General features: G+C 57.6%; 1 protein-coding gene across 4 annotated transcripts in view; it reads left to right on the plus strand.

The window, feature by feature from the left end:
- LOC128826551 (myosin-10-like) overlaps window positions 1-21,549 on the plus strand; it is a 60,937-nt gene that overhangs the window by 23,533 nt on the left and 15,855 nt on the right. For all 4 annotated transcript variants that reach the window (XM_054009895.1, XM_054009892.1, XM_054009894.1 and 1 more), the window contains 14 exons: window positions 891-1,084; window positions 2,884-3,005; window positions 8,977-9,046; window positions 9,751-9,911; window positions 10,310-10,418; window positions 11,118-11,249; window positions 11,818-12,024; window positions 12,741-12,878; window positions 17,378-17,501; window positions 17,700-17,871; window positions 18,615-18,827; window positions 19,399-19,543; window positions 20,189-20,395; window positions 21,306-21,410. In XM_054009895.1, coding sequence (XP_053865870.1) covers window positions 891-1,084; window positions 2,884-3,005; window positions 8,977-9,046; window positions 9,751-9,911; window positions 10,310-10,418; window positions 11,118-11,249; window positions 11,818-12,024; window positions 12,741-12,878; window positions 17,378-17,501; window positions 17,700-17,871; window positions 18,615-18,827; window positions 19,399-19,543; window positions 20,189-20,395; window positions 21,306-21,410 — 2,099 coding nt within the window. The remainder of the gene's footprint in view (window positions 1-890; window positions 1,085-2,883; window positions 3,006-8,976; window positions 9,047-9,750; window positions 9,912-10,309; window positions 10,419-11,117; window positions 11,250-11,817; window positions 12,025-12,740; window positions 12,879-17,377; window positions 17,502-17,699; window positions 17,872-18,614; window positions 18,828-19,398; window positions 19,544-20,188; window positions 20,396-21,305; window positions 21,411-21,549) is intronic.

Genomic DNA, 21,549 nt, shown 5'->3' on the forward strand with positions numbered 1-21,549 from the left:
CCTCACCCCCCCCCCGTGATGATTTCTCCCCCCATTAACCCTTCGGTGCTGTAACTAACTGGCTCTCGCTGTTCTGCTGTGTTCTCTGCCCTCCGGGCCTGGCCCCGTCTGTCCTTGATTTTTCTGTCCGTCCGTCTGTCCTTGATCTCTCTGTCTGTCTGTCTAACCCCCCCCTCCCATCCCCTTCACCTCCCCCCGACCCCCGCGTCGGCCTCTCCAGAGATCGGGAACATCCAGAAGGTTTATTTCTTTGACAGCTACGCCGGGGTGTCCCCAGGCCAAGGTGAAAGTACGTCCATGTTCCCCCCCCCCACATCAGCCCCCCTAACTCGCCCTCCCTCACATCACCCGCCCCCCCTCACATCACCTCCCCAGCCTGGGCTGCCCCCCTGCTAAGATCGCTGAGCCCCGGGGCAGATCCCCGCCTCGCCGCGATGGCTAAGCCCCAGGGAGGGGGATCAGGGGCCCGTCTAGCCAGACCCCCTCTCCCACCAGGCAGCGGCCCCCCAGCCGGCCCTTTGTCAGGTCAGCGGCGGGGGGTGGGGTGGATAAGGGCCGTTCCTCCTTCACCCCTTGACTCATCTGTTTGCATCCTCCATCCATTCAGGGCCCTTTGCCTGGTACAGCAAGGGGGAGCTGTCGGGCGCTGACTTGGGAGGGGCTCCCACTACCCCAGCCCCACCTCTCCCTGGGGGGGGCACTGTGGGGTGCTGGATGTGTGTGTGGGGGTTCCCCACTACCCCAGCCCCACCTCTCCCAGCAGGGGGCACTGTGGGGCGCTGACTGTGGGCGGGGGTTCCCCACTACCCCAGCCCCACCTCTCCCAGCGGGGGGCGGGGACTCCGGGGATGGGAGGGGGCTCCTGGCTGACCCCGCCCCCTCGCCCGCAGTGGACCGGATCGTGGGCCTGGACCAGGTGAGCGGCATGGGGGATGTGGCTTTCGGGCCCTCTTACAAGACCAAGAAGGGGATGTTCCGCACCGTGGGCCAGCTCTACAAGGAGTCGCTGGCCAAGCTCATGGCCACCCTGCGCAACACCAACCCCAACTTCGTGCGCTGCATCATCCCCAACCACGAGAAGCGGGTGAGTCGTCAGGCCCTGGTGCCAGCCGGGCGTGCGAGGGGGCACAATGGGAAGGGCCAGTTGCCTCGCCAGGGTGGGGTGTGGCACTCGTGGGGAAGTGGGAACGGCAGTGGAGCAAGGGGGCCGAATCGGGCAAGCGGGGGCAGGGGACCCGTCGTGCAAGAGCAAGGGGGAATGTGCAAAGCTGGGGGAGCGGCATTGTTTGTGCAGGGGAGTGGGAATGGCCGTGCGAAAGTGAGTGGGAATGTGCACAATCGTGCAAGGGCCACTGTGCATGTGGGGAAGTGTGACCGGCTGTGCAACAGCGAGTGTTCAAAACCGTGCAAGAGTAGTCTGCGCATGGGGACGTGTGAACTGAATGTGAGAGTGCGGTCTGTGTGTGTGCAAAGCTGGGCGAGCACCGTTGTCCCTGCAGGTGAGACTGAATGGCCGTGCGAGAGCAAGTGTGAGCACACAATTGTGCGAGTGTCATAGTGTGTGTGTGGAAATGTGAACCACTGTGCGAGAGCGAATGTGAGTGTGCACATGTGGCATCATTCATAGAGGGCAGTGTGACCTGCCATGGAAGAGCAAGTGTGTGTGTGCAAAACAGTGTGTCATTGTTCATGCAGGGGCATGTGAATGGCCATGCGGGTGTGAGTGTGAAAAATTTTGAGTGCCAATTGCATGCACGGAGTGTGACTGGCTGTGTGAGAGTGATCACAAAATCATGCAGTCGCCATTGTGCCTGTGAGGAAATGTGAACTGTGGTGAGAGCGCCAATGTGAGTGTGCAAAAGTGGCATTGCTCATGTGTGGCAGTGAAAACTACCATGCAAGACCAAGTGTGAGTGTGCAAAACCAGGCAAGCACCGTCAGTGTGTGGGGAAGTGTGAACCGTCATGTGAGAGCAAGTGTGCAAAACTGGGTGAACTCTCGTGTCCCTGCAGGGGAGGGTGAATGGCTGTGCAAGAACAAGCATGCGTGCAAAATTGTGTAAGTGCCATTATGTGTGCAGCGAAATGTGAACCTCTGTGACCTTGTCCATGCTGGGCAGTGTGACTTGCCATGCAGGAGCAAGCGTGAGTGTGCAAAGCTTTGTGAACACCATCAGCGTATTTGGAAGTGTGAACAGCCAGGTGGGAATGAGTGTGCAAAACAGTGCAGGCACCATTGTTCATACATGGAATTGTGAACGGCTGTGCAAAAGCAATTGAGTGTGCAAAAATTGTGCAAGTGCTTTCAACGTGGGGAGAAGTGTGAACTGCTGTGTGATCTGACGTGTGAGTGCAAAACTGTGCAAGCACCATTAGCCTCCGAGGAAGCGTGTGTTGCAGTGAGAGCGAGCGAGTGTGCACACATATGAAGGTGCTCGTGCCCTTGCTGGGTGTGCACCACTCCCCATGTATCCTCACGTGCACACACACACAAATGAAGGAGCATGTGTCCCCGTGAGAGCCGGTGTCAGCCGTTGTGCACAAGAGAAGGCGTGCGAGAGTGGGCTGGCAAAGGGGCTTCTGCAGGGCTGGCACGAGCGTGCCGTGGGTGTGTGTGGAAGTGTGAAGGGACAAGGGCCAGCGAGCATGAGCATGGCCGAGGGTGTGTAGTGCCAGCCTGGGGTGGGCATGCAAACGAACAGACTCGGGCGGGCGGGCAGCTGCCCTGGTTGGTGTGCACGGCTGCAGCCTGCGTTGGCGCAGTGCCCCTGGGCAGTGGAGGGGCAGTGTGTGGGTGCGAGGGGCCGGGAGCTCTGGCGTGCCAGCCCTGGTGCGCCGCACGAGTGCCCCCCCCTTCCCTGGGCTCTGACGCTCCCTCCCGCAGGCTGGGAAGCTGGAGCCCCACCTGGTGCTGGACCAGCTGCGATGCAACGGAGTGCTGGAGGGCATCCGCATCTGCCGCCAGGGCTTCCCCAACCGCATCATCTTCCAGGAGTTCCGCCAGAGGTACCCCCCGGGTCCACCTATCCCGGTATCCCGCCTCCCCCGGCCCCATCTACCCCGGTATCCCGCCTTCCCCAGCCCCCAGGCCATCTACCCCGGTATCCTGCCTCCCTTGTCCACCCTGGGCCCATCTACCCCGGTATCCCATCTACCCCGGTATCCCGCCTCCCCTGGCCCCATCTACCCTGGTATCCCGCCTCCCCCAGCCCCCAGGCCATCTACCCTGGTATCCTGCCTCCCTCGTCCACCCTGGGCCCATCTACCCCGGTATCCCACCTCCCCCGGGCCCATCTACCCCGGTATCCCGCCTCCCCTGGCCCCATCTACCCTAGTATCCTGCCTCCCCCGGCCCCCAGGCCCATCTACCCCGTATCCCACCTCCCTCGTCCACGCTGGGCCCATCTATCCCGGTATCCCGCTGTGACAATGCGGTTCTGGCGGAACCCAACTGAGAGTACCAACTCAGGACAAATTGCTCAAATAGGGCAGTTACAGCCCAAGGCTGGGGTTTTTTCCACCTCTAAGGCAAACCAAACCAGCCAGACTAGGAGGACTTCGGTCTCACCCCACTGGGTAACCGCAAGTCTCACAAGCAATCTCCTTAGACACTCCAGTTTCCCAGTATTACCACCAGTGCCACTCGTTATGGGGACAAATGGTTATGAAAACCCATACCCCAGTAAAAGAAAAAGGTTCTCCTGATCCCAAAGGACCAAGCCCCAGACCCAGGTCAATATACAAATCAGGTCTTACCCACAAATCACGCTGCTGCCAATCCTTTAGAATCTAAAATCTAAAGGTTTATTCATAAAAGGAAAAAGATAGAGATGGGACTAGAATTGGTTAAATGGAATCAATTACATACAGTAATGGCACAGTTCTTGGTTCAGGCTTGCAGCAGCGATGGAATAAACTGCAGGTTCAAATCAAGTCTCTGGAATACATCCCCCGCTGGGATGGGTCCTCAGTCCTTTGTTCAAAGCTTCAGCTTGTAGCAAAGTTCCTCCAGAGGTAAGAAGCAGGATTGAAGACCAGATGGAGATGAGGCATCAGCCTTATATAGTCTTTTCCAGGTGTAAGAACACCTCTTTGTTCTTACTGTGGAAAATTACAGCAAAATGGAGTCTGGAGTCACATGGGCAAGTTCCTGCATACTTTGCTGAGTTACAAGGCGTATCTGCCTTCTCTCAATGGGTCCATTGTATAGCTGATGGTCCTTAATGGGCCATCAAGCAGGCTAGGCAGAGCTAATCTCAGCTTGTCTGGGATGTCACCCAACAGCATAGCCTAAGTTTGAAATGCAGATAGTATAGAGTCAATATTCCTAACTTCAACTACAAAATTGATACACACATATAGACAGTATAATTATAACCAGCAAACCATAACCTTGTCTTAGACACCCCATTTGACCCCCTTTACACAAGATCTGGGTGCCACTATAGGACCTTGGTTGCAACAATGATCTATACGGTCCCAGAGTATATCAATAACGTCACACCCCCAACGCAAAATTGATGCAGGAAGGGATGTCACAAACATCACTGACTGCATCCTAAGAGCTCTCCACTCTGGACAATGCATCAGCTACAATATTTTCCTTTCCCCTTATGTGGACTCTATCCATTTCATACTCCTGAAGGGCTAAACTCCAACGCAGCAACCTGGAGGTGTTGCCCTTGGCCCTGTGCAGCCAGACCAGAGGGCCATGATCACTCAACACAGTGAATTTTTTATTGTACAAATAGGGCTTAAGTTGCTTGACAGCCCAGACAATGGCATAACATTCCTTTTCAATGGGAGCGTAATTTTGCTCAGTGGGGGACAATTTCTTACTTAGATATGCCACGGGATGTCTCTTCCCTCCTTCCCCCTCTTGCATCAGCACTGCCCCCAGCCCAATATTGGAAGCGTCTGTACATAATAAAAAGGGCTTTTCAAAATCTGGGCTGGCCAAAACAGGCTCTTTGGCCAAAGCGCTCTTTATGCTTTGAAAACCCTGCTCACAGGCCTCCGTCCACAGCACCCGGTCTGGTTTTTCCTTTTTCGTCAGGTCTGTGATGGGAGCAACAATGTCGCTGAATCCCTGCACAAATCTCCTGTAATAGTTGTCCAGACCAATGAAGGATTGGACCTGCTTTTTAGTTCTAGGGGTTGGCCAGTTTTTAATGGCCTCTACCTTTACAGGCTCTGGGCGCAGTTGCCCATTGCCCACCCTGTGCCCCAGGTAGGTCACCTCAGCAGCTCCCATTCTGCATTTAGAAACCTTAACCGTTAGATTGGCCTCCCTGAGCCGGTGCAGCACAACCCCTATGTGGTTCAGGTGATCTTGCCACGAATTGCTGAATACGGCCAGGTCGTCTATATAGGCCCTCGCAAAAGATTTTAATCCCCGTAGGACCTCATTTATAAGTCTCATGAACGTAGCCCCTGAATTTCGCATCCCAAAGGGCAGCACTTTGAACTCATATAGGCCCGATTTCACTATGAAAGCGGATTTTCCTTGTGCCTCGCCATCTAGGGGTAGTTGCCAGTACCCCTTAGTCAGGTCCAGGGTGCTTATAAACCTTGCCCCTCCCAGTGTATCCAGTAGATCCTCTATTCTGGGGGTGGGGTAAGGGTCAGGCTGGGTGATAGCATTTAGCTTCCTGTAATCCACACAAAACCTCATGGTCTTATCCTTTTTTGGCACCATTACAATGGGAGAGGCCCAGGGGCTCTGGGATCTGGTGATTATTCCCATTGTCAACATGCTTTCCACCTCTTCCTGGATCTGTCTTTGCATCTCTCCCTTGGCCCTGTAAGCTCTGCTAGGGGCTGGGCGGGGACCCACCGTCTGGATGGAGTGTGTCATCCTATCTGTGAGCCCTGGCCTATTGGAGAATGTTCGCTTATGGTGTCTTAACAGCATCAGCAGTTCTTTTCTTTGAGGGGGGGTTAAATCCTCCCCCATCTCAATGCTCTCGAGAGGCGTCTCCTCCTGGCTTTCAGCAACCATGTCAATTAAAGGGACGGACCCTGCCTCTTCCTCAGCATAACAGATTGTGTTCACATTTACCTCCCTTTCATGGTAGGCCTTCATTCTGTTCACATGCACTGTCTGCACACTTCCCTGGCCCTGGGGCTTCCTCACATCATAGGTAACCTCATTAATCCTTTCCACTACCTCCATGGGTCCAGACCAAACATCTTTCATTTTGTTCTTCCTGACAGGATCTAGCACCAACACCATGTCCCCTATTTCAAAAGCTCTCTCTTTAGCATCTCTGTCATACCAGGCTTTCTGCGTATCCTGGCTCTCTTTCAGATTCTGCTCAACCAACTTCATCATCTCCTGCAAACTCTCCTTGAATTGAGCCACATACTCGGCCACCGGCTGCTCTACCTCCTCCACATTACCTTCCCACGAGTCATGAACCAAATCTAGGGGCCCCCGTGAACTCCTCTAGAAGAGTCAGGGACAGGTTTACTTTTAAATCCTTCCCTCCTCTTGAACTGGGGAGAATGGTGATTAGTTTTCCCCGGGGTTTTACACCCTTCTCGAGCCCTGTTTTGGGTATGGGCATCCGCAATCTCTGCTGCCCGTAGGACTGACTCAGGGTCCCTGTCACACACAGCTGCTCTCACATGGTCAGGCACAATATCTAAGAACTGTTCCAAAGTTATCAAATCCAGCAGTTTTTCAAAACTCCCATGCGCCTTAGCTCCCACAACCCACTTTTTAACAAAACCCATCAGCTTATGAGCACATTCTACAAAAGTACAATCCTTAGACATTTTAAACTCTCTAAACTTAACTCTGTAAGATTCAGGAGTAACCTTGAATCGCCTTAACACAGAATCTTTAAACCGCCCATAATCCAAGGCTTCTTGTTCCCCCAAGTCATTAAATACCTCCCTGGCTTTTCCAGTCAGTCTGGTCAGCAGGACAGGCATTCGCTGACCCTCAGGGATCTGGTACAGATTGCAGAGGCGTTCAAAGGTAGACAAAAACTCCTCTATATCCTCAGTATCGTTGTAAATGGGACACATCCTTTCCCAGTTTTTCTCATGGCGGGGGGGAAGTGGAGTACCAGGTGGGGATGACTTTCTCCGCTCTTCCGTTACTTGGAGCTGAAGTCTGGCCGTCTCCTGTTCCATCCTGTGAGTCTCCTCTCAGCAGCGAGCAGCTCTAGACGCCCCTTATGAGCTCTCTCTTCTCTCTCATCAGCCTCCTTCTTTCTTTGATCGGCTTCTTTCTCTCTCTCAGCAGCCTCTTTCTCTCTCTCAGCAGCCTCCTTCTCTAATTCTGCTATTTTTTGCTTCTCCAGCAATCGAAGATCTGCTAGCTTCTGTTCATGCTCAAATTGCAGTTGACTTGTCACCCTTTGCATCCTAATTTTTTCTGCATCTTCTGCAGCCTCAGGTAAGGGCTGTGCTCTTGCCCCCTGATCACTGGCTATTAACAGATTTCTCAGTTCTTCCTTTGTAGCTTTCTTTCTAAAGCTTATCCTCCTTTTCTGAACACAAATTTTCCAGCTTTTTTGCCAAGTCCCTCATATGCTCTTTGCTCAGCCATTGCAGCAGCTCTTTAACCAACAAAACTCTCAATCCCAAAATTCAAATTTGGACAGCGCGGGGTTCTGACCCAAAGCTTAATTGACCTGGTTCTGTGGATCCAAGCACGACTACGCCACTGTGACAATGCGGTTCTGGTGGAACCCAACTGAGAGTGCCAACTCGGGACAAATTGGTCAAATAGGGCAGTTACAGCCCAAGGCTGGGGTTTTTTCCACCTCTAAGGCAAACCAACCAGCCAGACTAGGAGGACTTCGGTCTCACCCCCTGGCTAACCGCAAGTCTCACACACAATCTCCTTAGACACCCCAGTTTCCCAGTATTACCACCAGTGCCACTCGTTATGGGGACAAATGGTTATGAAAACCAATACCCCAGTAAAAGAAAAAGGTTCTCCTGATCCCAAAGGACCAAGCCCCAGACCCAGGTCAATATACAAATCAGATCTTACCCACAAATCACGCTGTTGCCAATCCCTTAGAATCTAAAATCTAAAGGTTTATTCATAAAAGGAAAAAGATAGAGATGAGAGTTAGAATTGGTTAAATGGAATCAATTACATACAGTAATGGCAAAGTTCTTGGTTCAGGCTTGCAGCAGCGATGGAATAAACTGCAGGTTCAAATCAAGTCTCTGGAATACATCCCAGCTGGGATGGGTCCTCAGTCCTTTGTTCAGAGCTTCAGCTTGTAGCAAAGTTCCTCCCGAGGTAAGAAGCAGGATTGAAGACCAGATGGAGATGAGGCATCAGCCTTATATAGTCTTTTCCAGGTGTAAGAACACCTCTTTGTTCTTACTGTGGAAAATTACAGCAAAATGGAGTTTGGAGTCACATGGGCCAGTTCCTGCATACTTTGCTGAGTCACAAGGCGTATCTGCCTTCTCTCAATGGGTCCATTGTATAGCTGATGGTCCTTAATGGGCCATCAAGCAGGCTAGGCAGAGCTAACACCATGTTGTCTGGGATGTCACCCAGCAGCATAGCCTAAGTTTGAAATGCAGATAGTATAGAGTCAATATTCCTAACTTCAACTACAAAATTGATACGTACATATAGACAGTATAATTATAACCAGTAAACCATAACCTTGTCTTAGACACCCCATTTGACCCCCTTTACACAAGATCTGGGTGCCACTATAGGACCTTGGTTGCAACAATGATCTATATGGTCCCAGAGTATATCAATAACGTCACACCCGCCTCCCCACCAGGCCCATCTATCCCGGTATCCTGCCTCCCCCGGCCCCATCTACCCCGGTATCCCGCCTCCCCCGGCCCCATCTACCCCGGTATCCTGCCTCCCCGTCCACCCTGGGCCCATCTACCCCGGTATCCCACCAGTGGCTGCTCTGGACGGGCGTGGGGGGAAGGGGCTGTGTGACCTCTGACCCATGTTCTCCCCTCCCCCCTGCAGGTACGAGATCCTGACATCCAACGCCATCCCCAAGGGCTTCATGGACGGGAAACAGGCCTGCGAGCGCATGGTACGGGGCGGGGGCGGGGCCTGCCCAGGGGGAGGGGCTCTGAGCGGCAGACCCCACCCACCCTGGGGATTGGCCCCCACGCTGGGAGCAACCCAGACTCGGGGGGCGTCAGCAGTGGGAGGCAGTGGGGCTGGGACCCACGACCTTGAGTTTCCTGCCCCCGGCACCTGTCCCCGGGTTCTTCCTTGCCCCACCCCCCTCATCGCCAGCCCCCCACTCCCCAGCCATCCCCCCATCCACCTCCTCATTGCCCCAACCCCCCTCCCAGCCATCCCCCCATCTGCCTTCCCATCCCCCCACCACCCAGGTATCCTCCCACCCCCCTCATCTCCACCCCCACATCCACCTCACCGTCCCCCCACCCCCCAACCATCCCCCAGCCATTCACCTTCCCCCACCATCCACCCCTCCCAGCCATCCCCCCCACCTCCCCCTACCCATCCCCTCTCCCAGCCATCCCTCTACGGACCCCCTGAACTCCCCAGCCCCATCACACCCACCCCGTAAGCCACCTCCCCATCGCTGACCCTCTATCCCCCTACACCCCCCATCTACCCTTCCATCGCTCCACCGCCTTCGTCCCCCCCAAACCTCCATCCCCCCCGAGGACTTTGCCCTGCTGGGTGGATGCTGCGTGGGGAGGACCCTGGCCAGGTGGGGAGCTCCGGCCCCCCTCACTAACCCCTCCCTCTCCCCTGCCCCAGATCAAGGCCCTGGAGCTCGACGACAACTTGTACCGCATCGGCCAGAGCAAGATATTCTTCCGGGCGGGGGTGCTGGCCCACCTGGAGGAGGAGCGGGACCTCAAGATCACCGACATCATCGTCTCCTTCCAGGCCGCCGCGCGCGGGTACCTGGCCCGCAAGTGAGTGCCGGGGGGGCATGCATGCAGCTCTGTGGGGGAGCGCTGGGCATACCCACTGCTGGGACCGAACAGGGGTCGGGGGGCTGGTGGGTGGGGCTTGGCCAGGGGTGGGCGGGGCCCCACATCCCAGGGCTGTGAAGGGAAAGGTCCTGGCTCCCAGCCCCCCCTGCTCTAACCACTAGACCCCGCTCCCCTCCCAGAGCCGGGGAGAGAACCCAGGAGTCCTGGCTCCCAGCCCCCTGCTCTAACCACTAGACCCCGCTCCCCTCCCAGAGCTGGGGAGAGACCCCAGGAGTCCTGGCTCCCAGCCCCCCCCACTAGCCCCCACTCCCCTCCCGGAGCAGTGAGAGAACCCAGGCGTCCGGGCTGACTGGCTGCCCCCCCCCCCCCCCCCGCAGGGCGTTCATGAAGAAGCAGCAGCAGATGAGCGCCCTCCGGGTGATGCAGCGGAACTGCGCCGCCTACCTCAAACTGCGCCACTGGCAGTGGTGGCGCCTCTTCACCAAGGTGGGGGCTGGGCGGGGCTCAGAGCTTGGGGGGCTGGAGGGATAATGGGCGTGGGGGGGCCCAGGCCCCGGGGAGGCGGGGGTGGGGATGTCGGGGTGGGGGTGGGGCGCAGGCCCCGGGGAGGCGGGGGTGGGGATGTCGGGGTGGGGGTGGGGCGCAGGCCCCGGGGAGGCGGGGGTGGGGATGTCGGGGTGGGGGTGGGGCGCAGGCTCCGGGGAGGCGGGGGTGGGGATGTTGGGGTGGGGGTGGGGCGCAGGCCCCGGGGAGGCGGGGGTGGGGATGTCGGGGTGGGGGTGGGGCGCAGGCCCCGGGGAGGCGGGGGTGGGGATGTCGGGGTGGGGGTGGGGCGCAGGCCCCGGGGAGGCGGGTGAGGGGATGTCGGGGTGGGGTGCAGGCCCCGGGGAGGCGGGGGTGGGGATGTCGGGGTGGGAGGGCGGTGCAGGCCCTGGTGAGGTAGGGGTGGGGATGTCAGGGTGGGGGTGGGGCGCAGGCCCCGAGGAGGCGGGGGTGGGGATGTCAGGGTGGGGGTGGGGTGCAGGTCCCAGGGAGGGGGCACAGGCCCCGGTGAGGTGGGGGTGGGGGGTCCGCTCTCTGGAGCAAGGCTGGGGGCAGCGGTGGGGGTGGGGAGCCGGGCTCCAAGGCCAGGGGTCAGGGTCACCCTGGAGTCACCCCCCCATTGTTCCCCCCCCCCCCCGGCAGGTGAAGCCGCTGCTGCAGGTGACGCGGCAGGACGAGGTGATGCAGGCCAAGGCCGTGGAGCTGCAGAAGGTGCAGGATCAACACGTGAAAACCCAGAGTGAGCTCCGGGAGCTGGAGAGCAAATACCAGCAGGTGAGGTGGGGGGGGAGCGAGGGACTGGGAAGGGGCCCGACTCCTGCCCCCCACTCCCCTCCGTGAGCTGGGGAGAGAACCCAGGAGTCCTGGCTCCCAGCCCCCCTGCTCTAAGCACTGCCCTCCCCTCCCCTCCCCTCCGTGACTGGGGAGAGAACCCAGGAGTCCTGGATCCCAGCCCCCCTCACCCCAGAGTGCACTAGCTCCCCCCGCCCCCGAGAGCTGGGGAGAGAACCCAGGAGTCCTGGTTCCCAGCTGCCCCAGTCCACTAGCCCCCCGCCCCCCAGGAGCTGGGGATAGAACCCAGGCGTCCTGGTTCCCAGCCCCCCCTTCTCTAAGCACTGCCCCCCCTCCCCTCTGGGAGCTGGGGAGAGAACCCAGGAGTCCTGGCTCCCAGCCCCCGTGCTCTAAGCACTAGCCCCCCTCCCCTCTGGGAGCCGGGGAGAGAACCCAGGCGTCCTGGCTCCCAGCCCCCGTGCTCTAAGCACTAGCCCCCCTCCACTCTGGGAGCCGGGGAGAGAACCCAGGCGTCCTGGCTCCCAGCGCACTAGCCCGCCGTGCCCCGCAGCTGGCGGAGGAGAAGGCGATCCTGGCGGAGCAGCTGCAGGCGGAGACGGAGCTGTTCGCCGAGGCGGAGGAGCTGCGGGCGCGCCTGGCCACCAAGAAGCAGGAGCTGGAGGAGATCCTGCACGAGCTGGAGGGGCGGGTGGAGGAGGAGGAGGAGCGCTGCCAGCAGCTGCACACCGACAAGAAGAAGATGCAGCAGCACATTCAGGTACCAGGGGACTGGGGGGGGGGGACCCCTGGCGGTGCTATGGCCCGGGGGGCACAGCCCAACCGGCACGTCCGGGCCACCCCATGGGGCTCGGCTGGCATCCCATGTCTTCTCCCAGAGCCAGGAGAGAACCCAGGAGTCCTGGCTCCCAGCCCCCCTGCTCTAACCACTAGGCCCCACTCCCCTCCCAGAGCCAGGAGAGAACCCAGGAGTCCTGGCTCCCAATCCCTCCTGCTTTAACCAGTAAACCCCATTCTCCCATCCCAGAGCTCGGAATGGAACCCAGGAGTCCTAGTTCCCAGCCCCCTACCCCTGCTCTAACCACTAGACCCCACTCCCATCCCAGAGCCGGGATCGGGAAGGGGGCCCTCTCCCACCCGGCTTGTGAGGCTGTTCTGGGACTGGCGCCTCTCTCCCCGGGCTGTCTTGGGAGGGTGCTGCCCCCACTGCCAGCCAGCCCCGCACCCCACAGCCCTCCACGGGTGCCCATGCCCCTGAGCCCCGCCAACGGCCAGCCCTGTGCCCCCTGATTCCCGCCAGTGCCCACACCCCTGAGCCCCGCGCCCACTGCCCACACCCTGAGCCCCGCCGACGGCCAGCCCTGCGCCCCCTGATTCCCGCCAGTGCCCACACCCCTGAGCTCCGCGCCCACTGCCCACGCCCTGGGCCCCGCCGACGGCCAGCCCCAAGCCCTCTGACACCCCGCTGCCCCCCAGGACCTGGAGGAGCAGCTGGAGGAAGAGGAGGCGGCTCGGCAGAAGCTGCAGCTGGAGAAGGTGACCACGGAGTCCAAGCTGAAGAAGATGGAGGAGGATTTGCTGCTGCTGGAGGACCAGAACTCGAAGCTGCACAAGGTGAGGGGGCCCCGGGCTGTGGGCCCCGCATGCTGGGGAGGGGAGTCTGGTCCTCGCTGCCCAGTCCACCCTTCACCTCCTCCCTATGGGGCTTTGTGCCCCCTTGCCAGCCCCCGCCCCCGGTGTTGGGTTCTTCATGGGGGCGGGAGGAGATGCCCCCAGGTCGGTCTGTCTTAGCCTCAGTTTGGATCCTGTTCTCACTCTTGATCGGAATGTGGGTTTGGGCCCAAACTGAGATCTGAATTGTGATCCAGATGTGACTCTGGATCTTAATTGGGTTCTGAGTTTTTCGTGACACCTAGAATGGAATCTGAATCTGGTTCGGACTCTGGATCTTAATCTCCTGCTGAATTGGAATCCGGATCTGACTCTGGATCTGAATTTGAATCCAAATGTGCGCTAATTGTTAATCTGGATGAATCTGAATTTTAATCTAAATTTACCTGTGAATCCTAATCTAGATTTGAATCCAGATCATGATATTATTCTAGATCTGGATTTTAATCTCACTTTGAATCTGGATATTAAATTGACTCTGGATCTGAATTTGAATCCAAATGTACACTAAATCTTAATCTGAATTTAGATCTTAATCTCATTCCAAATCTGAATTTTAATTCAAACCTGTATATTAATCTTAATCTAAATTTGAGTCCACACCTTAATTGCCCCCTGAATCTGGCTCTTAATCTCATACTTAAACTGACTCTTGATCTGAATTTGAATCCAAACATACACTGGATCTTAATGCAGATCTGGATCTTGATTTCACTTTAAATCTGGACCTTGATCTGAATCACAATGCACTCTTGAATCTGGATTTTAATCTTAATCTGACCCCTAGTCGCAGTTTTGATCTTAATCTGAATCATAGTCCACATTTAAATCTGATTTAAGATCCAGAACAGGGTCTGTATCTGAATTTGAATCTAAATCTGATTTTCTGATCCTGATCTGGCACTGGGTTTGATCTGAATCTGGATCCAGATCTCATAGATTCATAGATTATAGGACTGGAAGGGACCTCGAGAGGTCATCGAGTCCAGTCCCCTGCCCGCATGGCAGGACCAAATACTGTCTAGACCATCCCTGATAGACATTTATCTAACCTACTCTTAAATATCTCCAGAGACGGAGATTCCACAACCTCCCTAGGCAATTTGTTCCAGTGTTTAACCACCCTGACAGTTAGGAACTTTTTCCTAATGTCCAACCTAGACCTCCCTTGCTGCAGTTTAAACCCATTGTTTCTGGTTCTATCCTTAGAGGCTAAGGTGAACAAGTTCTCTCCCTCCTCCTTATGACACCCTATTAGATACCTGAAAACTGCTATCATGTCCCCTCTCAGTCTTCTCTTTTCCAAACTAAACAAACCCAGTTCTTTCAGCCTTCCTTCATAGGTCATGTTCTCAAGACCTTTAATCATTCTTGTTGCTCTTCTTTGGACCCTTTCCAATTTCTCCACATCTTTTTTAAAATGCGGCGCCCAGAACTGGACACAATACTCCAGCTGAGGCCTAACCAGAGCAGAGTAGAGCGGAAGAATGACTTCTCGTGTCTTGCTCACAACACACCTGTTAATGCATCCCAGAATCATGTTTGCTTTTTTTGCAACAGCATCACACTGTTGACTCATATTTAGCTTGTGGTCCACTATAACCCCTAGATCCCTTTCTGCCGTACTCCTTCCTAGACAGTTTTTTCCCATTCTGTATGTGTGAAATTGATTTTTCCTTCCTAAGTGGAGCACTTTGCATTTGTCTTTTTTAAACTTCATCCTGTTTAACTCAGACCATTTCTCCAATTTGTCCAGATCATTTTGAATTATGACCCTGTCCTCCAAAGCAGTTGCAATCCCTCCCAGTTTGGTATCATCCGCAAACTTAATAAGTGTACTTTCTATGCCAATATCTAAGTCGTTGATGAAGATATTGAACAGAGCCGGTCCCAAAACAGACCCCTGCGGAACCCCACTCGTTACACCTTTCCAGCAGGATTGGGAACCATTAATAACAACTCTCTGAGTACGGTTATCCAGCCAGTTATGCACCCACCTTATAGTAGCCCCATCTAATTTGTATTTGCCTAGTTTATCGATAAGAATATCATGCGAGACCGTATCAAATGCCTTACTAAAGTCTAGGTATACCACATCCACCGCTTCTCCCTTATCCACAAGACTCGTTATCCTATCAAAGAAAGCTATCAGATTGGTTTGACATGATTTGTTCTTCACAAATCCATGCTGGCTGTTCCCTATCACCTTACCACCTTCCAAGTGTTTGCAGATGATTTCCTTAATTACTTGCTCCATTATCTTCCCTGGCACAGAAGTTAAACTAACTGGTCTGTAGTTACCTGGGTTGTTTTTATTTCCCTTTTTATAGATGGGCACTATATTTGCCCTTTTCCAGTCTTCTGGAATCTCTCCTGTCTCCCATGACTTTCCAAAGATAATAGCTAGAGGCTCAGATACCTCCTCTATTAGCTCCTTGAGTATTCTAGGATGCATTTCATCAGGCCCGGGTGACTTGCAGGCATCTAACTTTTCTAAGTGATTTTTAACTTGTTCTTTTTTTATTTTATCCGCTAAACCTACCCCCTTCCCATTAGCATTCACTATGTTAGGCATTCCTTCAGACTTCTCGGTGAAGACCGAAACAAAGAAGTCATTAAGCATCTCTGCCATTTCCAAGTTTCCTGTTACTGTTTCTCCCTCTTCACTAAGCAGTGGGCCTACCCTGTCTTTGGTCTTCCTCTTGCTTCTAATGTATTGATAAAAAGTCTTCTTGTTTCCTTTTATTCCCGTAGCTAGTTTGAGCTCATTTTGTGCCTTTGCCTTTCTAATCTTGCCCCTGCATTCCTGTGTTGTTTGCCTATATTCATCCTTTGTAATCTGTCCTAGTTTCCATTTTTTATATGACTCCTTTTTATTTTTTAGATTGTGCAAGATCTCGTGGTTAAGCCAAGGTGGTCTTTTGCCACATTTTCTATCTTTCCTAACCAGCGGAATAGCTTGCTTTTGGGCCCTTAATAGCGTCCCTTTGAAAAACTGCCAACTCTCCTCAGTTGTTTTTCCCCTCAGTCTTGATTCCCATGGGACCTTACCCATCAGCTCTCTGAGCTTCCCAAAATCTGCCTTCCTGAAATCCATTGTCTCTATTTTGCTGTTCTCCCTTCTACCCTTCCTTAGAATTGCAAACTCTATGATTTCATGATCACTTTCACCCAGGCTGCCTTCTACTTTCACATTCTCAACGAGTTCCTCCCTATTTGTTAAAATCAAGTCTAGAACAGCTTCCCCCCTAGTAGCTTTTTCAACCTTCTGAAATAAAAAGTTGTCTCCAATGCAGTCCAAGAATTTGTTGGATAGTCTGTGCCCCACTGTGTTATTTTCCCAACATATATCCGGATAGTTGAAGTCCCCCATCACCACCAAATCTTGGGCTTTGGATGATTTTGTTAGTTGCTTGAAAAAAGCCTCATCCACCTCTTCCACCTGGTTAGGTGGCCTGTAGTAGACTCCTAGCATGACATCTCCCTTGTTTTTTGCCCCTTTAAGCCTAACCCAGAGACTCTCAACACTTCCGTCTCCTATGTCCATCTCTACCTCAGTCCAAGTGTGTACATTTTTAATATATAAGGCAACACCTCCTCCCTTTTTCCCCTGTCTATCCTTCCTGAGCAAGCTGTACCCATCCACACCAACATTCCAATCATGTGTATTATCCCACCAAGTTTCAGTGATGCCAACAATGTCATAGTTGTATTTATTTATTAGCACTTCCAGTTCTTCCTGCTTATTCCCCATACTTCTCGCATTTGTATATAGGCATCTAAGATACTGGTTTGATCTTTCCTCCCAGTTTTGTCCTGACTCTCCTTTCTCTCTGCCAATATAGCCCACACTCCCTCTTGTTTCCGACTCATTTCCCCGGTCTCCATGTTCCCCACTTACCTGTGGGCTTTGCTCACCTGTCCCCGTCGAACCTAGTTTAAAGCCCTCCTCACTAGGTTAGCCAGTCTGTGTCCGAATAGGGTCTTTCCTCTCCTCGAAAGGTGAACGCCATCTAGGTGTAGGTGTAAGATGTGAATGCAACTCTGAATCTGAATCCAAGCCTAGATGGGGATATTACAAATCCCCATCTGACCCCTAATCTGGATACGAATCGGAATTAGAACCCAAACTCTCAACCGATTTGCAGTCCAGTTCTGAACTCAAATCTGGGATGGTTGATCTGAACCGTGATCCAGATCAGGACTTCGACAGCTGGGGTGTGACCCAGAGCTGAAGCCAGCTCTGTGCCGTGATCTAAATCGCGGTCAGAATCGGCGTTTCCGTACCCATTCGGATCTGAATCCGGATCCAGCCGCGAAGCGTCACCCTGAACCCGCCCGCGCCCTAGCTGGAGTCCATCCCCGTTCCTTTCCCGGCGGGGAGGGTTGGTGGGAGCGGGTGGGTCCACGGCACGGCCTCACCCCCGCCCCGTGCCCCCCAGGAGCGGAAGCTGATGGAGGAGCGCCTGGCGGAGTTCACCTCGCACATGACGGAGGAGGAGGAGAAGGTGAAGAGCCTGTCCAAACTGCGCAACAAATACGAGGCCGTCCTCGCCGACATGGAAGGTGAGGGGTGGGGGATGGGCCCTGGGGGACCCCGGCGTCCGGGTGGGGAGGCCCTAGCAGCCCTGGCCGGCACAGGGGATGGGGAGATGGGGGGTGCTGACCCCTGGGCGGGTCGAGCGGTGTGTTGGGGGGCGGGGGAAGGGATTCCCCCGGGGCTGGGCCGGGTGGGGCCTCGCTGACCCCCCCGCCCCCCCGCAGAGCGGCTGAAGAAGGAGGAGAAGGGGCGCCAGGAGCTGGAGAAGCAGCGGCGGCGGCTGGACGGGGAGACGAGCGACCTGCAGGAGCAGCTGCTGGAGTTGCAGCAGCAGCTGGAGGAGCTCCGGGCCCAGCTGGCCCGCAAGGAGGCCGAGCTGCAGACCGCCCTGGCCAGGTGCCCCCCTATTCCTCATCCCCCAGCTGGGTCCCCCCAGAGATCCGCCCCCAACTCCTGCCTGGGGCCCCCCAGGTCCCTCCCCTGGGATCCCTGCTCCGTCCTCCCGGGGTCAGGGACACCACTGGGATCCCCCTGCCAGGTACCTGCTGCCCGACCCCCTGCCACGTCTGTAGCCACTACCCCCCTGCTGCCCCCCCCGCCCGGGTTAGGGATGGGAGTTATTCTCCGGCTGCCCCCGCGCGGCGCTGACCCGCTCTCTCCCCCTCACCCCGCGGCGCTGACCCGCTCTCTCCCCCTCACCCCACGGCGCTGACCCGCTCTCTCCCCCTCACCCCACGGCACTGACCCGCTCTCTCTCTCTCCTCCCCCCCCGTGGCGGTGTCCCACTTTCCCCCTCCCCTCCTGGCGCTGACCCGCTCTCTCCCCCTCCCCTCCCGGCGCTGACCCGCTCTCTCCCGTCCTCCACGGCGCTGACCCACTCTCTCCCCCTCCCCTCCCGCAGCACTGACCCGCTCTCCCCCTCCCCCCGCGGCGCTGACCCGCTCTCGCCCTCCCCCCGCGGCGCTGACCCGCTCTCGCCCTCCCCCCGCGGCGCTGACCCGCTCTCCACCTCCCCCCGCGGCGCTGACCCGCTCTCGCCCTCCCCCCGTGGCGCTGACCCGCTCTCTCCCCCTCCCCCCGCGGTGCTGACCCGCTCTCCCCCCTCCCCCCGCGGTGCTGACCCGCTCTCTGCCCCGCAGGCTGGAGGAGGAGGCGGCCCAGAAGAACCAGGTGCTGAAGGCCCTGCGGGAGCTGCAGGCCCAGCTGACGGAGCTGCAGGAGGACGTAGAGACAGAGCGGGTGGCTCGGGCCAAGGCCGAGAAGCAGCGACGGGACCTGGGCGAGGAGCTGGAGGCCCTGAAAACCGAGCTGGAGGATACGCTGGACTCCACAGCCACCCAGCAGGAGCTACGGTGCGGTGCTGCCCGCGTCCCCGGGCCTGGCTCGGCTCCCCCCAGAGCCAGCCGCATCCCCGTGCACCTTGCCCAGAGCCAGCTGAATCCCTGCACACCTTCCCCGGAGCTGCCTGCCTCCTTGGGCCTGGCTCGCCTCCCCCCAGAGCCAGCCGCATCCCCGCGCACCTTCCCCAGAGCTGCACACCCTCCCCGGAGCCCCCTGCCTCCTCGGGCCTGGCCTGCCTATCCCTGGGTTTGGTGTGCACCATCCCCTGAGCCCACCTGCCTCCCCCCAGAGCCAGCCGCATCCCTCTGTGCCTGGCCTGTCTAGCCCTGGGGCTGGCTGTGTCCCCAGGCCTGGCCCACCTCACCCCAGAGCCAGCTGGATTCCCACGCACCTAGTCCACTTCCCCTGGGAGCCGGCCACGTCCCCACACACCCGACCGCCTCCCCCCAGAGCCAGCTGCATCCCCGTGCACCCAAGTCCCCGTGCACCCAGCCCACCCCACGTCTCAGCATAGGGCAAGGGGGTCCTGCAGAAGTAGCCCCTGCGTGCCCCCCGCCCGTGGCTCACCGCTGCCCCCCGCAGGTCGAAGCGGGAGCAGGAGGTGGCCGAGCTGAAGAAGGGGATCGAGGATGAGGTGAAGGTGCACGAGGCCCAGGTGGTGGAGATGCGCCAGCGACACGCCCACGCCCTGGAGGAGCTGTCCGAGCAGCTGGAGCAGTCGCGCCGGGTAGGGGCCGGGAGGGGAAGGGTCCTCCATGGGGCTAGGTCCCCCCTGCATCAGCCCCCCTGCTCTTCCATGCCTGGACCTCCATCATGCCGGGCTCCCCAAGCCTTCCCCCCTTACACCTCCCCCTGCCTGGGGAGAGCTCAGTGGGGTCAGCACGGGCAGGGGCTGGGAGCCAGGACTCCTGGGTTCTCTCCCTGGCTCTAGGAGGGGAGTGGGTGCTAGTGGTGAGAGCAGGGGAGCTGGGACTGGCAGTCTGAACTCCTGGGTTCTGTCCCTGGCTCTGTGAGGGAAGTGGGGGCTAATGGTAAGAGCAGGGGGGCAGGGCCTGGCAGGCCAGACTCCTGGGTTCTCTCCCTGGCTCTGGGAGGGGAGTGGGGGCTAGTGGTGAGAGCAGGGGGGCTGGGACTGGCAGGCCGGACTCCTGGGTTCTTTCCCTGGCTCTGGGAGCGGAGTGGGGGCTAATGGTAAGAGCAGGGGGGCAGGGCCTGGCAGGCCGGACTCCTGGGTTCTCTCCCTGGCTCTGGGAGGGGAGTGGGGGCTAGTGGTGAGAGCAGGGGGGCAGGAGCTGGCAGGCCGGACTCCTGGGCTCTCTTGGGCTCTGCTGTGGGTGTTAGCTCTGTGTGAGGTGGTTCTCGGCCCTCCCAGGTGAAAGGCGCCCTGGAGAAGGCGAAGCAGACGCTGGAGGGGGAGAAGGCGGAGCTGGCGCAGGAGGTGAAGGGGCTGCAGGCCGCCCGGCTGGACTCAGACCAGCGCCGCAAGAAGCTGGAAGGTCAGGTGCAGGAGCTGCAGATCCGGGCCAGCGAGGCCGAGCGAGCCAAGGCCGAGCTCGCCGACCGCGTGGGCAAGCTGCAGGTGAGACACCCCTGCCCCCTGGATCGGACCAATGGATCGCACCCCCTCCATCACCCCTCCGAGCCCATCTACCCGGTATCCTACCCTCTCCATCACCCCTCCGAGCCCATCTACCCCGGTATCCCACCCCCTCCCTGCCCCCTGGATTGGACCCATGGATCCCACCCCCCCATCACCCCTCCGAGCGCATCTACCCCGGTATCCTGACCCCTTCCTGCCCCCTGGATCGGACCCATGGATCCCGCCCCCAGCATCTACCCCGCTATCCCGCCCCCTCCATCACCCTTCTGAGCCCATCTACCCCGGAATCCTGCCCCCTCCATCACCCCTCCGAGCCCATCTACCCCAGTATCCCACCCCCTCCATCACCCCTCTGGGCCCATCTGCCCCGGTATCCTGCTCCCTTCCTGCCCCCTGGATCGGACTCATAGATCCCACTCCCTCCATCTACCCCAGTATCCCTCCCCCTCCATCACCCCTCCGAGCCCATTTACCCCGGTATTCTGCCCCCTCCCTTCCCCCTGGATCACACCCCCACACCCATCTATCCCCTGGTATCCTGCCCTCTCCATCCCACCCACGGGCCCATCTACCCCAGTATCCCGCCCCCTCCCTGCCCCCTGGATCAGACCCATGGATCCTGCCCCCTCCATCTACCCCAGTATCCTGCTGCCTCCCTGTCCCCTGGGTCCATCTACCCCAGGATTCTGTCCCCTCTATCACCTCCTGGGCCCATCTATCCCAGTATCCCACCCCCTCCCTGGGTCCATCTAAGCTGGTATCCTGCTTCCTCCATCACCTCCCGGGCCCATCTACCCCAGTATCCTGCCCCCCCCCCCGATCACCCCTGTGGGATGACGGGGGCCATGGAGCAGGGTCGCTGAGCCCCCTCCCCCTCTTCCCTGGGCAGAGTGAGCTGGACAGCGTCTCGGGGGCCCTGGGCACCACGGAGTCGAAGACGACCAAGCTCGCCAAGGAGCTGGCCAGCGTGGAGTCCCACCTGCAGGACACCCAGGTAGGGGCTGAGCCCAACAGGTGCCGGGTTGGGGGAGTGGTTTGGGGTGGAGGGACGGGGTTGGGAATGGGGCCTGGGTGGGGGGAGCTAGGTGGGGTGGGGCCGGGGAAGTGGGGCCTGGGCAGTGTGGAGAGGGTGG

The sequence above is a fragment of the Malaclemys terrapin genome, chromosome 20 (genome assembly GCF_027887155.1).
Source record: "Malaclemys terrapin pileata isolate rMalTer1 chromosome 20, rMalTer1.hap1, whole genome shotgun sequence".
Lineage (NCBI taxonomy): Eukaryota > Metazoa > Chordata > Testudines > Emydidae > Malaclemys > Malaclemys terrapin.